General features: G+C 35.7%; 1 protein-coding gene across 1 annotated transcript in view; it reads left to right on the top strand.

Moving 5' to 3' along the window:
• Positions 1-22571, top strand: part of LOC150087520 (uncharacterized) — a 217197-nt gene that overhangs the window by 29116 nt on the left and 165510 nt on the right. The window contains exons 7-10 of the mRNA XM_090372513.1: positions 2173-2305; positions 3042-3176; positions 7815-7918; positions 15504-15631. Of these exons, the coding sequence (XP_090228639.1) occupies positions 2173-2305; positions 3042-3176; positions 7815-7918; positions 15504-15631 (500 nt within the window). The remainder of the gene's footprint in view (positions 1-2172; positions 2306-3041; positions 3177-7814; positions 7919-15503; positions 15632-22571) is intronic.

Below are 22571 nucleotides of genomic sequence, written 5' to 3'. Positions count from 1 at the left end.
CCAACTGTGTGGTACTGCACTTAAGGTGGTAGAAAATGAAAAAGACCTGGGAGTAATTGTGCAGTCAGATATGAAGTTTTCTGACAATGCAGACAGGCTGCCAGGGCAGGTCATGGGGTTTTGTCAAAGATATATAGGAATTTTGCTAGCAGGGGAATGGAGGTGATTGTCCCTCTGTATAAAAGGCAATGGTCAAGCCAAGCTTTGAGTACTGCGTACAGGTCTGGAGGCCTCATTTTAAGAAAAATGTAGATTTGCTTGAGTGTGTACAGAGAAGGGCAACAAGATTGGTGAGGGGAATGAAGGGATCCTCTTACCAAGAGAGGCCTAAGTTCTGCAAATTGCAGTCGCTGGAGACTAGGTACCTGCGCGGTGATCTGATTGAGGTGTATAAGGCCTTGAATGGGTTGAGCACACTGAATTCTGATGGGATCCTTCCACTTGTTCAGATTACTAATGTAAGGGAGCATAAATTCAAATTAAGAAAAGACAGAATAGATGTATGGAAATTTGCCTTTAGCCAGCAGGTGGTTAAATGCTGGAACAAACTTCCATCTGTCATTGTGGAAGTTGATAGGGTAAATAAATTTAAGGAGGAACTGGACAGGCATTTGGAGGCAATGGTGTGATTTTTTTTTTTTTTGGCTGATGCTGCATAAGCTCATACACTTGCTTTCTTGCATCACATGCCACTACTACTACTACTACTATGATAGCATTATTAATATTACAACTAATATCAGGGCTCAGAATGGACTGAAGCATCCTGGAATGCTGTTGATTCATCACATGCTATGGTAATATCATGTGCATATAAATTACTAAAAATAAGATACTGTATTTTATTAATGAGCATTTGTTTCATAAAATTTTCCATTTCAGCCCTGGGTTAATACTACATGATGAATGTAGTATTAGCCCTGGGTTAATACTACATTCATCATGTTTATAATACTCAAGATAAGTTTAGTTTAATTTAATAAAATATTTTTTAAACTTTTCCTTATTTTTAATGCTGCGCATAAAAAAAGACTAAGTGCCAAATATATATTTAATAAAATATTTTTAAAACCTTTTCCTTCTTTTTAATAGCATGCACAAAAAAGATTGAAAGTGCCAAAAAAAGCAAGTGTAGCATTAAGTGTGAAGGTTTCCTACTGACATAGTAACCATTGCTTCATAAATTCTGCAAAAAAAAAAATCAATACTATATACTAAAATATTGAAGAAATCTGAAAAGTTTCCCCAGGAAAGAGCAGTCCTGCTTATTACGCTCTTTTGGATTAGTACCCTTGAAAAATGCTGCAGTGCACTCTGAAGGTCTTATTTAATTGTATTCAATCAAATAAGAACTTTATAACTATGATAGTGCTTCAGCTACTTGTTAAAAGAAGCTAGAGTCATCATAGGTTAAAGAAAGGCCTCATTCAGTTAAGTATAACATAGTCTCTCAAAAAAAATTGGAGGAAAGACTACTTTTATTCATAAACTCTGCAACAGATTATGAATAAAAGGGCAGTATTATCTAGATATAATCAAACATTATATCTAGATAATACTGCCCTTTTATTCATAATCTGAAAATAGTAAGCTTTATTTCTCAGCTTGAGACATTAAAGCTGTAGACTTTTGTGGAACTCAGAGAGGCTTAATTTATTAATTTATTTTTTTTTTTTTCATTTTTTGCTCATGCTTGACTGAAATTACTTTTTAATCTTTAATCTTTAATCTTTATTGTATACAAACATGGTATATATACAATAGACCCTTCACAGCAACAATGCCCTTGGACATTATATCTAGATAATACTGCCCTTGACAAGAATTGATTCTGCTAACATTGTTGAGATAGTATTATCTAAGTTAAGCAACAATGAAACAACTACCAGAGATTGAAAAATTCCCATTTTATTGAATGCAAAATTATCATTCAATAATTAGTATTAAAATTAGATCTATAAAATCCTAACAAACATATAATGGCATAAATTTACATTTATAACTAAGAATTCTTTTCACGAAGAAGAAAGTATTGTATAAAAGGCATATGTTTTTTATTTGGCCATAGTTACTTAACTATACACTTGTTTTTGAGGAAGATATTTCTTTTCTTTATAGAGATGGCTAAGAATTATTAAGTTTTGCTAACCTATGGAAATCTTATTATTTTAGGAATCATGTTTTACATCAGTCAAAAGGACTTGGTGAAATTACATGGATTAATTGGAAATTGATGCTTTGTCTACTGCTATCATGGACCCTAGTTTTTATTATTGTGATGCGGGGAGTAGAAACTTTAGGAAAGGTGTGTAATTATCACTGCCAAAACATTTTATGGTGGATCCTATTAATTATGAAACTTAGTTTGGATTAATTACATTACCAGTAATCATGAATCTTCCAGTTTGCATTAATTATAAATTTAGAAAACACGTTTATTATTAAGTATAATTGAAGTTCGCTTCTGCAGCATTCTGTAAAGAAGTTTTTTTTTTCAGAATTGGTTTTGTGCATTATAATTGATAATGAAAAGTGACAATATTTTCATTAAAAAATTAGCTCACACCATGAAGAAAAAAGCTGACTAAAACTTGTTATGCAGAATTTTAGTTGAAAGTCTATACACGACAATAAATATCTGCAATGTAGTCTTGACATCTTTCTCCCCATACTTCTCTTGTCCATATGTGACTTTAATTAAATATGGACAAATTTTCTTCAAAAATTTTCAGGACATAATTTTATTCAAAAACATCTAATTTTAAAGAGACATGATTTTCTTGTTCCCATTGGTGCTGTCTCATTTAAAGACATGACTAAAGCAAAAGATTTCAGGACTAAGTTGCAGACTATTTATAAATTTATATTAGTTTATTTCTTGATGGATATCATCTGTGAAGAAAGTGGCTCATTTAAAGAATGATTAAAGCCAAAATGTATCTAATCTTATGAATAGTGTCATTTCAGTGTGTTCTTTTAATGCTATGTTTTATAATAAATTATATTTTTAAACATTCATAAGAATAAAATTTTGATTTCAGGTTTCCTATTTTACTGCAATATTTCCATATACTGTACTTATTGCCCTGCTAATAGTTGCTTTATTGGAAGAAGGGTCATTAGATGGAATTGTATATTTTTTTACACCACAGTGGAGTAAACTTTTGGAGATAAAGGTATTTATTTTTTGCAAGTAATATGACAATGAGTCTTAATATACAGTACAAAATAGCCCTTGCAGATTACAATTATAGACAGGGTAGCCATTTAAATGAAAGAATCAAAAATATGGATTATATCCTACATTCAAATGCAGACTTATGAAGTTTAAGAAAAGAAATCATCTTTATCCAAAATTGAAAAGGTTCAAATCATTTTGATGTTTTGTGTGTTTTAAGGCAGACAGCTACTGACTTTTATAATGTGCATTTTGTTTAAAGCCAGTGAGGATCATGAACAAGTTATTTTCATGGCCTGCATTAGCTTGTGGCCCTATGGTTTTACTTAAGTGGCCTATCCTTTATGAGAGGGCTGCCAAATAAATAGCAGTTTCTTTTCTCATTTTCAGCCATAGCAGCTCCATGAATTTTACAAACCTTAAGAATAGAGATTCAATATTATTTTATAAAATTTTATGTATGTCCAAAGTAAGACGATTTTGAAAGTTATATCAGTTTGCCTACAATACATTTTCTTTTCTTGCATGATGATGCTACAGCATTAGCATTAGTAAAGGCACATGATGTAAGAAAGCAAGCTTATATAGCAGTGGTTCTCAACCTTTTTTGCCCCATGCACCCTTTTCACCATATGTCAGAATGTCATTTCCTTCCCCCCATTTCCAAGATTGTCTGACTCAAAAGGTGCATTCCAAAAAGATAAAAAAGTGAAATATTTATCTTTATTTTTAATTTAATGTGTGACATCCAATAAAGTGTGATGTCCTGTAGATTATGTACAAACTGTAGAATTGTAGTTTGTAGAAAAGTTAATATTCCAACAGTTTGAGTCTGTTAATCTGTGGTCCCAATCCAACCCCCCCCCCAAAAACCCTGAAATTCCTCCCTGGTTGAGAACCCCTGTTATATAGCATCAGTCAAAAAAAACCCCTTCTCATTTCACCCATCCACTCACTCCAAATGTTTGTCTAGTTCTGTTTTCTGTAGAAAAGCAGACTGTTATTATTTTGCTTTAATAAAAAAAGGCCTTGAAAGCTAAGTAATAATTCTGCTCTTTTTTTTCTTTTCTAAATCACTGTCTTTCATGAATATTTCATGAAAGACAGTGAACTATGTCAAATAACTAAAGCCCTTTAAACTCAGAACTTTTGATAAACTCATAAACCTCTCAGACTCTTTAAAATATACTATACACAACAAACATTTGTAAAATTAATAAAATTATCATATAACATTTATGGTTGAACAGAAACATTAAATGTGCAGAGTTTAAAGTATTAAAAAAAATCCATTAAATAATATACAAGAAATGCAGATTTTCAAGAAATTCACACTTTTTCAGCAGTGTTATAGCTTTATACTCTGGCTATTTCACTATAAATACAAAACTGGCTGTGTAATGCGGAAGTAAAACTGCAACTTAAATTCTTGTGTCACCTCAGTATTTGTTGTGCTGTGTCATTCTCAGATGGTGGAGGGAAAGTGAATAGTCTGGCATCATGCCAGCATTTATCATTGGATCACAACATTTTCAATTATGTAAATATTTGAAGATTTGAATTGGCAACAGTTTTATTTTTTGGTTTCCAGTTATAAGCCGGTTAGATATCAAATGCTTTTTTTGATACTGATTTACTTTAAAAATGTTATTTTGCATTTGCTGGAAAGCAAAATAATATTTTTAAATGCAGAGGATATTCGTTTTTAATATATTTAAGAAAGAACCAGGGGTTTTTTCACTTGAATGAAGCTTCACAATAAGGAAATTATTGATCATAAACAAGTGATGTATAGTTGAGTTATTATCATGCTCTGTTTCTTTTGAATATAGCAAACCATATTTGAGATTGAGCTACTTCATCTTGATGAACATGAGGTGTTCTTTTAAAAACAAACATAAATGTTCCAAAAACTAAGCAGTCAGAGGAAAATTTATTTTATGATATTTAAATGACAAACAGGTTTAATATGGATGAAACAAAGAATATAAGGGAGAGAGAGAGTTGATAAAAGTTCATTGTTGAGAAATGTCTACAACATGTTTGCTGCACACATTCTCTATGACAGACCACAAACCATACACTCTGCTTTCAAAGGTCATTCAACTATTATGACTTTGGACACTCATTAAGAAGATTCTGTCTAGTTAAAGTTTGGAGCAGTGCATATGGGTCATTTTTCTCTGTCTTACTGTTGCCTTTTGAGACTCAGTGTAGCCTCTATCCCAGTTATTCAGAAACTACTATAGAATCACTGGATAGCTCTCTAAATTTCCCAAGGTATTCTATCAAACAGAATCCTCCATCTCATGTCATATGATGTCAACAGTAGTCAGGCAAACCAGGAGCAGAATCCCAGAAGTCCTGTCAGCATTAATTTTCCCCGCCATCTTCATTCTGTTCCTAAAGGTCTTCTTTTTTGATCCTATGCTGATGACATTTTTTGTGCATATCTAACATCAAGAAACTTCTGACCAACTGAACATAGTCAGCCTCAACCAGGAGCTTGAAAACCTCTTTTGCTGCTACTTTGCTGGGCTATCCATAAACTGCCAAAAATCTAAATATGTAATTTTCTACTTAATTATTATTATTATTATTATTTATTTTATTATTTTTTTTTTTTGGCTCTCACTTTTCTACTAGTGGCTGGTTCTGTTCATGAGATTTTGAAAATTTCTAAAAATTTAAAATTTGTACATAAATACTTTTAAATATTAATCTGTTCTTATTTTTATTTGGTTGTTCAAAATTTTAGTGAAATTATTGTCAAAAATCGATCCAAATCATAATTTTAAAAAAATATCATAAACACTTTGTTACATAATATCCTCTACATCTATTTATATATCACCACTCACTTTAGTCAACTTCTGGATTTGAATTATAGAAAATTTTCGCTTTTGCAAGTCGAAATCAGAGAATTCAGAGAATCAGGCTGAGTTGCAAGCTTCTCTGTGATTTTAAAAGCATTTCTGTACTGCTATCTATTATAAACTGCATCTATAATTACTTAGAAACCCCAAAAAGAGACAGTAGCTTACTGGAAGATTTAAAGATAGTTCATATTATTGAAATGATCTTGGAAAACATTTATATAAATTATTATATAAATGTTTATATGCGGGATCCTCAAAGCTCACACGTGATAAAAGCATTTTTTTTCTTTGGAAAGACTGCTGGCCATCAAATAAGTTCATCTTCTGTCTCATTTTTGGAAATCAAGCTGTTATTTATTTATTTATTTTTTTGGTACTTAAAACTTGGCCTTTGTGGAGTCCATAATAAAGCCACTATAACAAGCTGCATCAATATTTACATCTATTCTTTTTGCTATATATCAGTGATCTGGTTCTCAGTGCCCAGCAATTTGCCCAAAAAAATGTGGGTTATCAGTTACGGGATTGTGAAGTGAACCAGTGGATGATCTTATCTTCCAAAATGAAATTCCAAGTCAATCATCTTCAAAAACCTCAATTAGACCCTCATTATAATACAGAATTAAAATCTTCAAGTTGATGATCCTCATCAATCTCTCAATTCATATCCAGAACTACAGCAACATCTGGGAAGTGCTAACGTGGAGAATCCCAATGAGTTGCTCAGAAGTAAACTTCACCTCCACTGAAGTCTTAAAAGGCTTAAAGTCTTCCATAAATTTAATATAGTTGGAAAAGGATGTTATTTGGTGGTTTTCCATTGAATCTAGATTTCTATAATGACTGCTCTTATACCACATTGATATTAAGATAGTTTATTTAGCTATTAAATAAATCACTATACATTAAGGTAACGTTTTGGGAACCTTGCTGACCATATATAGGTTTGATTTGATTTGATTTTTAATGGCGCATTGGCAACTAAGGACCATATATAGGTTGTTGCCAGCCTCCATCCTGACTGCATGTTCTCTGAGAATGTGCACTCAGAATCTGAGAACATTCTCTGAAAATGTGCAGTCGGAATTGAGACATTTGGCAAGCAGGAGGCAATCAACAGCTTATGTATGTTCTGAGAATGGGTTCCAGCAAGGTTCTTAAAACATTACCTTAATGTATAGTGATTCAGTTAATAGCGAAATAAACTATCGTGATATTCAAGATAGTTTATTTAGCAGAACCAATTCCTAAGTTTATTTACTCATGAGTTGGGTATGGTTCATAAATCTAACTTTCATAAATTCTTCCCCAACAAAACCATGAATACTGTAGAGATTACCTTAATTGACTTGGATATGTAAAAGTTAGACATCAGCTACAAAAAACAATTTTCAAATAACTGGAATGGTATAGAGACCTCAGCTGCCAGTTTTCCTTACTGCAGCAAGTAGCATCATCTTGAACTGAATCCATTGATTGTTTTACTCATTATTTGAGTTAGACAGTAATTGATCATTAATTTAATTAATAATTTAAATAATTTATTTAACTTGTTTCTTAGACAATGTATGAAACTTTTGTAGTTGTTTAAATCTCTAATATTGGTATAACAGTTAACTTACCAAGTGTCAGTGTCTTTAGCCTGTGCTCATGGGATCACTATAATTGTATTCTCTTACAGTTATTAAAGAAATTTATTATGTTAATATACATTAATACATATTTTATTTGAATTTCATGTGCTTTAATTGCCTTAGGTATGGTACAAAGCATGTGAACAGTCGTTTTTTTCCTTAGGAGTTGGGTATGGTTCATTGGTTATGTATGCAAGTTATAATGATTTCAAGAAAAACATATATAGGTATGTAGCTGTGATCTTTAAATTTTTTTTTTTTTTCCTTTTAGCCATATTTTTGCTTTTAATCATACTCAGTCATGCAGCATAAATTCATGTCATATAATAGAATAGATTGTCCAACCTTTTTAGGATAGGGGCAAAAACTAATAAACCGCTGGTCACGAGTGGTAAGACCAGTTCTAATTATGCATTTTTCGAAATAGAATTTAATTTTTGTTATCTACGTTTGCATTTACATTTTTTTTTTTTACATTTAATAATAAAATATGAAAATCTACCAGTTATTACATAATACAAATAGCATTCCTATTATATGCTTATAATAATATTGATAAATTGTGTGGAAATACATAAAACATGAGAAAACAATAAAAAATATGAAATATTGTTAAAAAACATATTTTCTGAAGTCAGTATGAAACTATATTTTGTCACATGCTAGTTTTAATCTTCGCAACACAATGTTTGAAGGCTGCCTGCATTTCCATAGGCCACATAATGTGAAGGACTGGGCCACACACACAACCTGCAGGCTGCAGATTGGACACCCCCTGTATTACAACTAGCATTAGCATTAGCATTAGCATTAGTAGAGGCATTTGATGCAAGAAAGCAAGCTTATGCAGCATCAGCCAAAAAAAAAAAAAAAAAAAAAAAGTAACATAAATAAATAAAAATAACCACTTCCACTTCACCCCTCTGTTCGTTCGAAATACCTGTCCAGCTGAGCCTTAAACTTATTTAGGCTATCAACTTCCACGACAAGGGATGGAAGTCTGTTCCACCCACCAACCACCCGCTGGCTAAAGGCAAATTTCCGCACATCTATCCTACATCTGTCTTTCCTCAATTTGAATTTATGCCCTCTCAGGTGATTTTTCTGAGCTAGAGGAAGAATCCCATCAGCATTGAGCATGCTCAAACCATTCAAGGCTTTGTACACCTCTATCAGATCACCCCGCTGGTGCCTAGTTTCCAGACACTGTAATTTGCAAAACTTAAGCCTTTCTTCGTAAGAGAACCCCTTTGTCCCATTCACCAATCTAGTTGCCCTTCTCTGTACTCGTTCCAGCAGCTCTACATCCTTCCTGAAATGAGGCCTCCAGGCCTGTATACAGTACTCTAGGTGTGGCCTGACCATTGCCTTATACAAGGGAATAATCACCTCCTTATCCCTGCTAGAAAAATTCCTATATATCATTGACAATACACCATGAGCTACTCTTGCAGCTCGTCTGCACTGCTCAGAGAACTTCATATCTGCCTGCACCACCACCCCCAGGTCCCTTTCATTCTCTACCACTGTCAGTGTAGTACCACAGAGTTGATACGTTGCTCTGGGGTTGCTGTTTCCCATATGTAGTACTTTACATTTGTCAATGTTAAACTTCATTTGCCACCTCGAAGCCCATCTGCTCAACCTTTCCAAATCCTGTTGCAGCAGCATAGTGTCAGTAGTGTCCTTGACAACCCTGCCAACCTTCGTATCGTCTGCAAACTTGGACATTAAGCCTGATATACCATCATCAATATCATTTATAAATACAGAAAACAATAAAGGCCCCAATACTGAACCCTGAGGGACTCCACTAATAACATTAGTCCACGATGAGCAGTGTCCATTGATTACCACTCTCTGTCTTCTCCCCCTCAACCACCCCTTTATCCATAGCAGCAACTTGCCTCCAATGCCACACTGCTCCAATTTGTGCAGCAGTCTTCCATGTGCAACAGTATCAAAAGCCTTTCTAAGATCCAAGTATATAATATCAAAGTTATTCCCTGCATCCAGTTCTTTTGTGACTGCATCATAGTATCCAATCAAATTGGTCAGGCAAGACTTCCCCTTAACAAAACCATGCTGTGTCCTAGCTATAACTGAAGTCTTGTCTAGATGATCCTGCAGTGCTTCTTTCACCAGTGCCTCCATTAATTTTCCGGGAACAGAAGTTAAACTCACAGGTCTATAATTACTTGTGTCAGCCTTTGATCCCCCTTTGTGAATTGGGGTCACATTTGCACATCTCCAGTCAATGGGTACCTCCCCTGAGTCCAAGGAAGCTCTCATAATTATGGCTAAGGGTTTGCTTACCTCCTTTGCTGCCTCCTTTAATATAACTGGATAGATCCCATCCACCCCAGGTGCCTTTCTTGTGTTTATCTTCAACAATTTCTCCTCCACTTTGCTCTCAGTTATTACAAGATTCTCTAGCTTACTGCTAGAGTTGAATACACCTCTGGCATTCCCCTCGCTGAATAACTCCTCATGTGTGAATGTCGATGCAAAATATTCATTTAGTTTGTTAGCTACCCGAGCAGGGTCATCAACAGTTGACCCATCGATCTCAAGTGGACCAATCTGATTCATCCCCTTCCTTCTAGAGTTTACATAAGTAAAGAACTCTTTGCTGTTTTTCTTCGCATCCCTTGCCAAGGATCTCTCGTAATCTGCCTTCGCCTGCCTAACCTCCTTTGTAACTTGGTTACAGATCAACTTGTATCTATCATAGGCGTCCGTGTCACGTGTTAATTTGTATGTATCCCATGCATTTTTCTTCTCTGCCATATGCCTCATTAGTTCATCTGACAACCATTTAGGCCTAAACCTTGAACAATATTTCTTAGTTGGTATGTAAAGCCTAGTAGCTTCCACGATAAGTTCTTTGAATGCTTCCCATTTTGAATTTGCTGTTGGCAATATCATCAGTTGATCCCACTGTATAGAATTTAAATACTGTCTCAGTCCATTGTAGTCGCCTTTACGAAAGCAATACCCCTTCCCTTTACCCCTAATGGTAGTTACCTCTTTGAGTAACTCCCACTTCAGCACACTGTGATCACTGCCACCAAGTGGTTCATTTATCTGCAGATTCTTAATGCATGAAGAATCACTACTGATAATCAAATCAAGAGTATTACTCCCTCTAGTTGCCTCCCGAACATGCTGATGTAGAAAACAATAAATTTTTAATTTAGAAATCTTCTCATTAATATATTTTTTCTGTGATCAGTAATATCTTAAGTCCTGAAAAATGAAATCATTGTATTTATAATTGGAATATTTACTTTAAAAATTTCTTGCTTAAACCAGTTCAAAAATCATTTGTGTGTGTAAGTGCATGTAGATATGCATGTATGTGTACAAACAAAAGTGTAGGCAGATAGTTGTTTTCATTTCTTAGATGAGTATTTCATGGCAGTTGTCTTGATACCATGGATAGTATTATAATACTTTTATATCTTTTACTGCAAAAGGGCCTTGTGTTTAACAAATGTAAAAGTAGAGAAATTTCTTAGTCTTTCTTACGTGGATTTCATTAGTTATCAGCATACATGTTTTGTGTACGCTGATAACTAATCACTGTTTGAGTGGTTTTAAAGTAGCCTTAGGATTTAAAGCAACTTGGTGAGTTGTCTTACAAGTTACCTGAAACCTTATTATTTATCAATTCATAGGCCTGGACAGTATCTTTGATATCAACACAGTTGGGTAGTAGGTTGACACAGTAGGTTGACAGAATGATGTAGTCTCTATTATTGAAGATACATTCCTTTTTGATAGAGAGAAACTAGTCTTTTTGGATATTCTTATTGTTAACCTTTTGATACTATTTTCAAAAAGTATCAAAAGGTTAACAAAAAAGAGGTATAAGGAATTATACTTTCTTCATGGCTTTCGATATTTGTAAACTAATAGCTGTTTTTAATTCAATTTTTATATTGATTTCAGAAATGTTATTCATTTTTTTCTATCACATACCATTTTTTTCACAAATCACTTAAGTTGATGTTATGAGTTTTATTAAGTTAGCAGTAAATGCTGGGGATTCGTTAACTAAATCTTCGTATGTTGGCAACACTGCTTTCAGTCATTTGTTTCTTGACCTTGAGAGCTCCATACAGCAGTGTTTATGTGTGAGCTCAGTGTTATTTTGAGGTTATCATGTCAAACTTGTGCTGTAAAGTGAGTAAAATGTCTTCATGCAAGTGTTTGAACAATCCAAACTTATTTTGTTATAGTTGTGGAAGTTATGCAGTATGTGTAAGTGAATGTACACTGTAATATGTTTTCTCAAACAAATACAACATATTACAGAATTTGTAAGAAATGTGCATCATCCTATTTGGAGTGAAACTCAAGATAAATAATGGGCTCCACATAAAGTTTGCCCAACCTGTGTTGAAGCATTGAGATTGTGGAAAAATGGTAAAAAGAAGGCAATGCCATTTTCAATTCCCATGATTTAGCAGGAGCCTACAAACCACTGTTGATGGCTGTTACTTTTGCGTATTTTAGTTAATGTAAAGGGATACAATGTAAACAGTAAGAAGGACATTGTGTATCCTAATATTCCATCTGCCATTAGACCAGCTCCATATAGAGATAATGTGCCAATTCCGTACCCTCCACTTATATTTGAGAATGTAGCAGCAGAGATTGCTGAAAGTGAATCTTCTGAAGGCGAAATTGAAGTCTCCATGTCTGGAGGCCAGACATTGAGTCCAGCATTGAACCATTTTCACAGCATGAACTCAGTGATCTGGTAAGAGATTTAAATTTACTAAATTAATCTGCAAAACTCCTTGGTTCTACTTAAGTCAAAAAATCTTCTAACATGTGAGACATTTTTCTCATGGTACATACACAGAGAATGAGAACTATTTCCCTATTTTTCTAAAGATGATTCTATGGTTTTTTGCAGTAATATAAATGACAATGAACTATTTAGGAATTAGTTACAATCCTATACAGTGGAGAATTTTTATTGATTCTCCAATTGTTCCATATTTATGGAAATAAATATGGATCAATTGCAGTAGCTTACTCTGTGCATTTGAAAGTAACATATGGGAACTTGAAGAAGTTGTTGACAAATATTAAGTATGAAGAACATGGTTGGTTGGTTTGTGCTGACTTAGTGATAGGCATGTTACTTGGACAGCAATCTGGCTACAAAAAATGCCTTGCTTTTTGTGTGAGTTCATAAACCACTGGTAGGCCCCTCCTGTTGTACAAGGGTGGAAAGTGTTCTTCCACCTTTACGCAACAGAATAATGAAACAGTTTGTGATAGCTCAGGAAGGTTCCTGCTTCAACTACCTTTGTACTAAATTCCAATCAATTACCCAAGAGAAGCTGAACTAATATTTTTGTTGGACCTCAAATTCACAGAGTGATGAGGGACTGAGATTTTGAGGAAATTATGAATAGAAGAGAAAACAGACAGAGATTAGCTTCAGGGCTGTTGTTGAGCACTTCTTAGGAAAACAACACTTCTTAGCATTAGCATTAGTAGAGGCATATGATGCAAGAAAGCAAGCTTATGCAGCATCATCCAAAAAAAAAAAAAAAAAAACCACTCCCATTTCACCCCTCTGTTTGTTCTAAATACCTGTCCAGCTGAGCCTTAAATTTATTTAGGCTATCAACTTCCACAGCAAGGGATGGAAGTTCCACCAACCAACTACCCACTGGCTAAAGGCAAATTTCCACACATCTATCCTATATCTGTCTTTCCTCAATTTGAATTTATGCCCTCTTTTTGTGTGAGTTCATAAACCATTGGTAGGCCCACTGGTAGATTATTCTGAGCAAGAAGAAGAATCCCATCGGTATTGAGCATGTTCAAACCATTCAAGACTTTATACACCTCTATCAATTACCTCGCCGGTGCCTAGTCTCCAGACACTGTAATTTGCAAAACTTAAGCCTTTCTTCGTAAGAGCAACCCTTTGTTCCATTCACTAATCTTGTTGCCCTTCTCTGTACTCGTTCCATCAGCTGTACATCCTTCTTGAAATGAGGCCTCCAGACCTGTATACAGTACTCAAGGTGTGGCCTGACCATTGCCTTATACAAGGGAATAATCACCTCCTTATCCCTTCTAGAAAAATTCATGTATATCATTGACAAGTTGAAAATATGTTGGCACACTTCAAGAAGCTGAACTGCAACATGAGTGTCAAGGTACATATTTTACACTCCCACATAAACTACTTCCCAGAAAATCCAAGAAGTGGTAGTGAAGAACAGGATGAGAGGTTTCACCAGGACGTTAAAGACATAGAGATGAGGTGGAATGTCAACATGATGGCTGACTATTGCTGATTGCTGAAGGGGTGGGGGACTAAAGTAGAAGGATCTTCAAGAAAATCAAAGAAACAAAAATTAGCTTCTTATGAATCCAGTGGTTTGTGCATAGCACAAAACCCATGCAATTATTCTTCTGGGATTTCTTAAAAGAGAATTTTTCCACAGGATTCCTGCTACATTCATGTGCCTGAAGTCATGATTGTTATATCATAAAATTGATTATGTGCTGTCACATTATTATAAACATTGGTGTACTCCTTCAGGAGCTCATTCATCAAAATGGAAGACATATTAAGAATCTTTTCCAACAACCTGAGCAAGAATTCATGTTTGTACAATTAATGATTAAAGGTGTTTCTTAGGAAACATTTAAATGTGTCAACATTTCATGTGCCATCATGTATATATACACTGAGTGATCACTGAATTATGACCACCTACCTAATACTGTGTTTGACCACCATACACACGGATACAGATGTTCAAAAGGATCTGACCATTCTGCCTGCAAGACTTTCCACTGTGTTGGAATAGATGATGATTGTGTGTCCATACAGCTCACTTCCCATCCCAAAACATCCCATGGGTGTTCTATTTAATTGGTGCAATTTGCCAATGGATGCTTGCACCACATCCATCGGCGAATTGCACCAGGTATTTGGATTCATCCATCTAGCACATTCATTTCCAGTCCACCAGTGTATTGTTGACACCCCAACATTTGGTGCCAACGACGATCTGTCTCTTGTGTTGTCTTCTGAGAAACCTCATACATCTGAATGTGTGGCACATCATCATTTGGGATGTTGTTCTTGCATTTCCCCATGTTGTATTGCAATGTTGGCTGTTGCACAATAATCTGTTGTTGAGCCCGTACAATGTACCAAACCCTTTGCACACCATGAACATTCACCTTGTGTAATCGTTTACAGTTCTGTTGGTGGGAAGTGATTTGACCCATTTTACACCATTTTTTGAACACCTTAACCACAGTGGAATGTGAACAACTGACAAGACATGCCATTTCCAATAAAGCACCCAACATACAAACTCTCATAATCATGCCTTTCGAAACTCATTGATATCTTTATTACATCCCATAACTAATACTTTATAATTTTGACTTGCATGACCAGATGCATGACTATTGCTGGAGCATACAAAGGTGTTTGGCTTTTTATACTGCGAGCTCAGCAGTATAGTCTATTACAGATAGGGTAGTCATAATTCAGTGATCACTGAGTGCATATATATGTGTATATATATAAATGGAATTTTAAAATTTAAGCTTCTTATTTTTATGATGCTATTGGTATTAGCATTATTTATAAAAGTTACTCAGCTTAATTTTCTTTTTCCTAGTCAAAGAACATTTTATTTTTATGTTGTTGATATTTTTTCTTAGATTGATATATATACAATTGATATATATTTGTATCCTTTTGTCTTTATGGTATCTTTCACTCTATTGTATATATTAAATATCATATTTCAGAGATGCTATTATCATTAGTGTGTTGGATACATTTACTAGTATCCTAGCTGGATGTGTCATCTTTTCTGTTTTGGGTACCCTAGCGTATGAATTGAAGGTTGACGTATCTAAAACAGTTGATAAAGAAGGTAAGCTTAAACAAGGTGTCAAAATTTCAGATTTTTTTTTTGCTGTTCCCAATAAGTTTTTTTTTATGATATACATCTAGGTGGTGCATGACACACACACACACACAAACACACAAAATGGCGCCTCCGTAGCCAGGTGGGAAGGAGCAGCAGTGCATAGCACACGCTTCTTGATTAGACCGGGGTTCGAGCCCGTCACCACCAAATACAGAGGATGCGGAAAGGTCAGGGAATGACCACCACATATTCCCGGAGCAATATGGCCTTAGTTGCTAATGCTCCTAAAAACTAAATAACAACACAAAGTATATATATTTATTTTATTTTACTTGCATTTATTTTATTATTAATTATTTGTTTATTTACAGAGTATAACACATTAAATCAACTCAGGCTATTTAAGTCTTTTGGCCTCTTGGATCACTGAGTATGCTTATCCAACTTCAGAAATTGTTGAAGTTAAACATAAAAAAAAGGCACCTTGGGCAGATGGAATCTCTCTAGTTATAATGAAGGAGGCAGCAAGGGAAGTAAGCAAACTATTAGCCATAATTATGAGAGCATCCTTAGATTCAGGGGAGGTCCCCATGGACTGGAGATGTGCAAATGTCCCCAATTTACAAAGGGGGTTCAAAGGGTGATGCAAATAATTATAGAGCTGTTAGTTTAACTTCTGTTCTGGGGAAAATAATGGAGTCACTGGTTAAAGAGGTGATGCAGGATCACCTAGACAAGACTGCAGTAATAGTTCAGACGCAGCATGGGTTTGTTAAGGGGAAGTCTTGTGTGACCAATTTGATTGGATACTACGATGTATTCACAAAGGAACTGGATGAAAAAAATAATTTTGATATCATATACTTGGATTTCAGGAAAGCTCTTGATACTGTTGCACATGGAAGACTGCTGTACAAATTGGAATGGTATGGCATTAAGGGCAAGTTGGGATGGTTGATTGGGACATGGCAGAGAGAGGTAATAAATGGATACTGCTCTATGTTATGTTGTTGTTATTTGGTTTTTAGGAGCATTAGCAACTAAGGCCATATTGCTCCAGGGATATGCAGTGGTCATTCCCTGACCTTTCCACATCCTCTGTATTTGGTGATCACGGGCTCGAACACGGTCTAATCAAGAAGCGTGTGCTTTGTGCTGCTGCTCTTGCCCACCTGGCTAAGGAGGCACCACTGCTCTGTGTGGACTAATGTTATTAGTGAAGTCCCCCAGTGCTCGGCCCAATGATATCGATGAAGGTATATATCAGGCTTGATGTCCAAGTTTGCAGATGATACAAAGGTTGGCAGGGTTGTTAATGATAGTAAAGACAGTATACTACTGCAACAGGATCTAGAAAAGTTAGGTAGATGGGCTGAAAAGTGGCAACTGAAGTTTAATATTGACAAATAAAAAGTACTGCATATAAGTAGCAGTAACCCAAGCGAAACATATCAACTGTGTGTTTCTACACTCAGGGAGGTGGAGAATGAAAAAAAGACCCGAGGGTAATTGTGCAGTCAGATATTAAGTTCTCCGAGCAGTGCAGATTGGTTGTCAGAGTAGGGCATGGAGTTTTGTTAATGATATATAGGAATTTTGCTAGCAGAGACAAGGAGGTGATTATACCTTTGTATAAGGCAATGGTCAGGCCACACCTTGAGTACTGCATACAGGTCTGGAAGCCTCATTTTAGGAAGGATGCAGAGTTGCTAGAACGAGTACACAGCACAGAAGGGCAACAAGATTGGTGAGAGCAACAAAGGGGTTCTCTTGCCAGGAGAGGCATAAATTCTGTAAGTTGTAGCATTTGGAGACTAGGTACCTGCGAGGTGATCTGATTGAGGTATACAAGGCCTTGAATGGTTTGAGCAGGCTCAATGCTGATGGGATAGCTTTTTTTTTTTTTTTTTTTGTTAGTTGTTGGCGCATCGGCTTCTGTAGTCATAATGCACCTCCCAAAGTTTTTTCATTTTACTCTGATCCAAGCCCAAGGCGGGATTCGAACCTGTGACCTTTGGGTTGCCAGGCAGGCAGACACTTTACCCACCTGGCTAGCCTGGTTGGCGGTTATTTGTTTGTTATTTGGTTGTTTTTAGGAGCATTAGCAACTAAGGCCATATTGCTCCAGGATATGCAGTGGTCTTTTCCTGACCTTTCCGCATCTTCCGTATTTGGTGGTGACGGGCTCGAACCCCGGTCTAATCAAGAAGCGTGTGCTACGCACTACTGCTCCTTCCCACCTGGCTATGTAGGTGCCCCTGGTTGGCGGGATAGTTCTATTTGCTGAGATTAAGAACCTGAGGAGGCATAGATTCAAATTGAGGAAAGACAGTTGTAGAATAGATGTGTGGAAGTTTGCCTTTAGCTAGCAGATAGTTGATTGCTGGAAAAGACTTCGATCTGTTGTTGTGGAAGTTGATAGCTTAAATAAATTTAAGGCTGAACTAGACAAACATTTGGAGTGACCAAATGGGTGAAATGGGAAAGTTTTTTTTTAAGCTCTATAATTTTGCTTTCTTGCATCTTATGCCTCAACTAATGCTAATGCTAACTACTGTCTGCACTAATATCCCCCCTTCTACTTATTTGTAATCTAATTTTGCTTGATAGATTGTTTTTCAATACACAAATTGATTATTTGTAGTTATCCAATGTTGTTGAATACCTGGTTGATTATATATTGTTTCAGTATTTACAGTCTGTTATATGTAAACAACATTGTTCTTAATGTGTTTGTTCACAATATTGGCTTCAAGTTTTGCATCTACAAAGATGAATTATTCAAAAAGTCACATCCAAGAATTGAGTTAATGATGTTAATCAGAATTTAATGAGTTAGTTTTTAAATACTTACCATTAATTTTTTTATTTTATTTCTCTCTCTCTCTCTCTCTCTCTCTCTCTCTCTCTCTCTCTCTCTCTCTCTCTCTCTCTCTCACACACACACACACACACACACACACACACACACACACACACACACACACACACACACACACACACACACACACTTATCATTCTTTCAATTTTTCTGTCAAAAAAAATAAAGATATAAATAAAAAAAATAAATAAAGTCATAAAAAATAAAAAATTAAATAATTGTAGGTTTGTTCAAAGAACTGACGTTTTAAATCAGGATATTATTAGCACATTGAGAACAGTTAAATCAGTAGTTGTAATGGATGAAATGGTTTCTTGTGTGTTTTTATCGCTTCAATGTGTGATTAAATCCATGTCTCTTAGGGCCCCCTCCAAACTTTACCACTGTTCTATGTGGTAAAGTTTGGAGGGGGGTCCTCCAAAATTTGACAGAAAAATCGAAGGAATGATAAGTGTGTGTGTGTGAGAGAGAAATAAAAGCTTGTCACTGGTAAAGGAATTTACTGATTAAATAAATTAACCACTAAATGTTAAACTGGAACTTTATTTTTTACCTTTATGTTACTCACATATCTTTAATTTGATAATAAATTATTTTTGAAAATTTGACTGTATTTATTTATTTTTTTATATAAAGATATTTGACAGTGTGTGCTGGTAAATGTTAGAAGTTATTTACAAGGGAATGTTTGAAAAGTTTGCGGTCTGAGTATGAAGGGCTTATTTGAGGAGTCTGATGATGTGTTACTTTTCAACATAGTTCCATTTGGAGTCAGTGCACTTTTGCCACCGATATTTCAATGCATTGGTTCCAGCTGCAAAGAAAGTTATTGAGCACCACAAATGTATCCACTGCAGCAATAATATCACTGTTGGGAAAATGGATGCCAGCTAGATATTTTTTCAAATTAGGGAATAGGTGAAAGTTTGATGGTACTAGATCTGGTGAATATGGGGGAATAGTCCAAAATTTCAAAGTCTCATTCATACAGTGCAGCCATGGCAGTTGACAGACTTGTGAGCAGGTGCATTGTCTTGGTGGAACAAGACTTTGCCGAGTTTTTCTCAGCATTTTTCTTTGATGTTTTCATGCAAATGCCTTATGTCTGCATAATATGCACCTATGACTCTCTGGTCTTTCTGAATATAATCCACTTTTTGGACTGCTCCTTTGTATCTGGCTGAAAGTGATGGACCCATGTCTCATCCATGATCACAAACTTTGCAAGGAAATTTTCTGGATCTACTTGAAAACAATGCAAATGTTCAGTTGACTTGACAACTCTTGTGCATTTTTTATTTACCCTCAACAACTTTGGGACCTATCATTCTGACACCTTTTTCACAGTGAGAACTTCTGTTATTATGTGGTACACATGTTCAGATGAGGTGCTCAAGATGCTTGCAATGTACCAAACTGTCACTTATCAATCACTCATCACCAGCTCGTGCACGCTGCCAATAATTGGGAGTGATAGATTTTGCAGGTATTCCACAGCTTGTGTCATTATCTAGTCTCTCCCCCTCAATTAAATTCTGCTGCCCATTTCTTAACCAGGGAATAGAAAGGGGCATTATTCCCCAGTGTTGCAACCACAACCTCATGAATTGACTTTGACCTTAGTCCCGTTACCCTTTTCTCCAAATATTGGCTGACTTCATGGTGACTAATTTTGGCCAGCTTTCCTCATTCACACAGCTTTGTTGACTTCAAGACCTGTAATTGAAAACGATGTTATATTTAAACTGCACGAAACATGGTGGTTTACTATTTGAAGTGTTATACGTTAAGTACAGAAATTTCTAACACCTTACCACTACCTTTTTCTATTCAGATTACAAACTTTTAAAACAACCCTCATACTCTAGTTATTAATGTCCTTTTTTAAAAAAAAATTAAATCTTACCTAGCAGTATGCCAGGTTAGTCAACTTGCTATGTATAATGTATTGCAGAATATCAACATAGAATTAAACATGCTATATTGGTTTTTAATTTTCAAGATTGTGTTCTTTGTAGAAAAAGATGTGTTGGTTAACTTAAAGATAAATGAATTATGTCTGTGGCATCATGGAGAATGAATTTGTTCTTGTGTGTGTAAACCCTTCTACTACAACATTCAGGGAATATATTGTCTTGTGTTTATGTTTTAGTTAATTGCAATAAAGGAATTATAATAATTATTAAAGCAGTTGTTAAACTGTTTTAAAAAATTATGTTGATTCAAAGATTTAATTCTTTAAATATACTCAATTAATATCATATTGATAATTAATCACAGTCAATTAATTTTATGCAATTATATATATATATCCTTTATTGCCTGAAAAAATAAAAACTAAGATACATTAAAACAGCAAATACCTTTTTACAGCTGCAGCTATGGAGGCTTATAAAGCAAAAGAATAAATGAAAGGATACATCATCCTTGAGCATTGGGACGGTCACATATTATATATTTTCTTCAATTTCTGATAGTGCATTTACAGACCATGGTGCCTGATCCAGTAGTAGTCAATTCATTAAATCTTTCCCTGAAGTTTGAAACTGCATATGCCGACCAGGCTAGTCGGGTGGGTAAAGTGCCTGCCTGGCAACCTAAAGGTCGCGGGTTCGAATCCAGCCTCGGGCTTGGATCAAAGTACTGCAAAAAAAACCTTGGGAGGTGCATTATGGCCACAGAAGCTGATGCGCCAACAACTACCAAACAAAAAAAAAAAAAAAATGAAACTACATATAGAGTCAGCAAAGCAGATCTAGAATTGACCATCATTATTGAAAGAACCACTAATCAGCTGAAAGACGAATGTTCCAGGTCTGGAACATTCGTCTTTCAGCTGATTAATGGTTTTTAGGAAGAATGTAGAGTTGTTAGAACGAGTACAGAAAAGGGCAACAAGACTGATGAGGGGAATAAAGGGATGTTCTTATGAAGAAAGGCTTAAGTTTTGCAAATTGCAGTATCTTGAGACTAGGCACCTGCAATGTGATCTGATTGAGGTGTATAAGGCCTTGAATGGATTGAGCAGGCTCAGTGCTGATTGGATTCTTCCTCTTGCTCAGATTACAAACCTGAGGGGGCATAAACTGAAATTGAGAAAAGAGTTGTTGAATAGATATGCGGAAGTTTGCCTTTAGCCGGTAGTTGATTGCTAGAACAAACATCCATCTGTCGTTGTGGAAGTTGATAGCTTAAATAAATTCAAGGAAGAAGTGGACAAACTTTTGGAGTGAATCGATGGGATAAATGGGAGGTTTTTTTTTTTGGCTGATGCTGTATAAGCTTGCTTTCTTATTCATTACCCCTTATTCATTCCAGCTTTTGTATATCATAATTTCCTTTATAGCGCATTTAATTTTATTTTTATGAATACATATATACAGGGTGTCTCAAAAATATTGGTACAAACGTTTAGGGGAGGTAGGTAACATCTAAAGGAATGTGAATCGCATAGGAACCCATAACCAGAAACGTCACCGTAAGTCAGTACACGGCGCTGTTCATCAGTTCGTGAGAGGGAAAATTTCTGGTTTACTCATTCGAGCAGAAGTCGCCGCATGAAGAGCATGCATCGATATACGAACTGCGAGCTGGCAGACACGCACCTAGTGTATGGATTAGCAGAGGGCCCACACGGTGTGTGCCCCCATGCGGCACAACATCGCTTTGCAATAAATGTGCGGGCAGGTATGGTCGGTGACTGCTTAGTCGGCCCATACCTGTTACCATCCCACATGAACTCCGCTAAATATCGTATCTTTCTTGAACAAGTTCTACCAGGGTTACTTGACAATGTTCCAGCAAATATGAGACGCAGCATTTGGTTTCAACATGACAGGGTGCCTGCCCATTATGGAAGGTGTGTTCGTGACCATTGATATCTTTCTGTGGGGGGGGTCCTCAAATCTATCGTGTATCAATCGCCTGTGGAGACGGAAATGGATCTCGTGGCGAGACTCATCTGTGCTGCTGCTACTATCAAAGAAACTCCAGGTGTGTTCGACTGTGTCCGCCAATCCATGCTGCGTCGGTGTCATGCATGCATCGCGTCTCATGGTGGAA

Source organism: Mastigoproctus giganteus, chromosome 4 (genome assembly GCF_048544385.1).
Source record: "Mastigoproctus giganteus isolate SK-2022 chromosome 4, ASM4854438v1, whole genome shotgun sequence".
Lineage (NCBI taxonomy): Eukaryota > Metazoa > Arthropoda > Arachnida > Uropygi > Thelyphonidae > Mastigoproctus > Mastigoproctus giganteus.
This window is presented reverse-complemented; position numbering and strand designations above follow the sequence as displayed.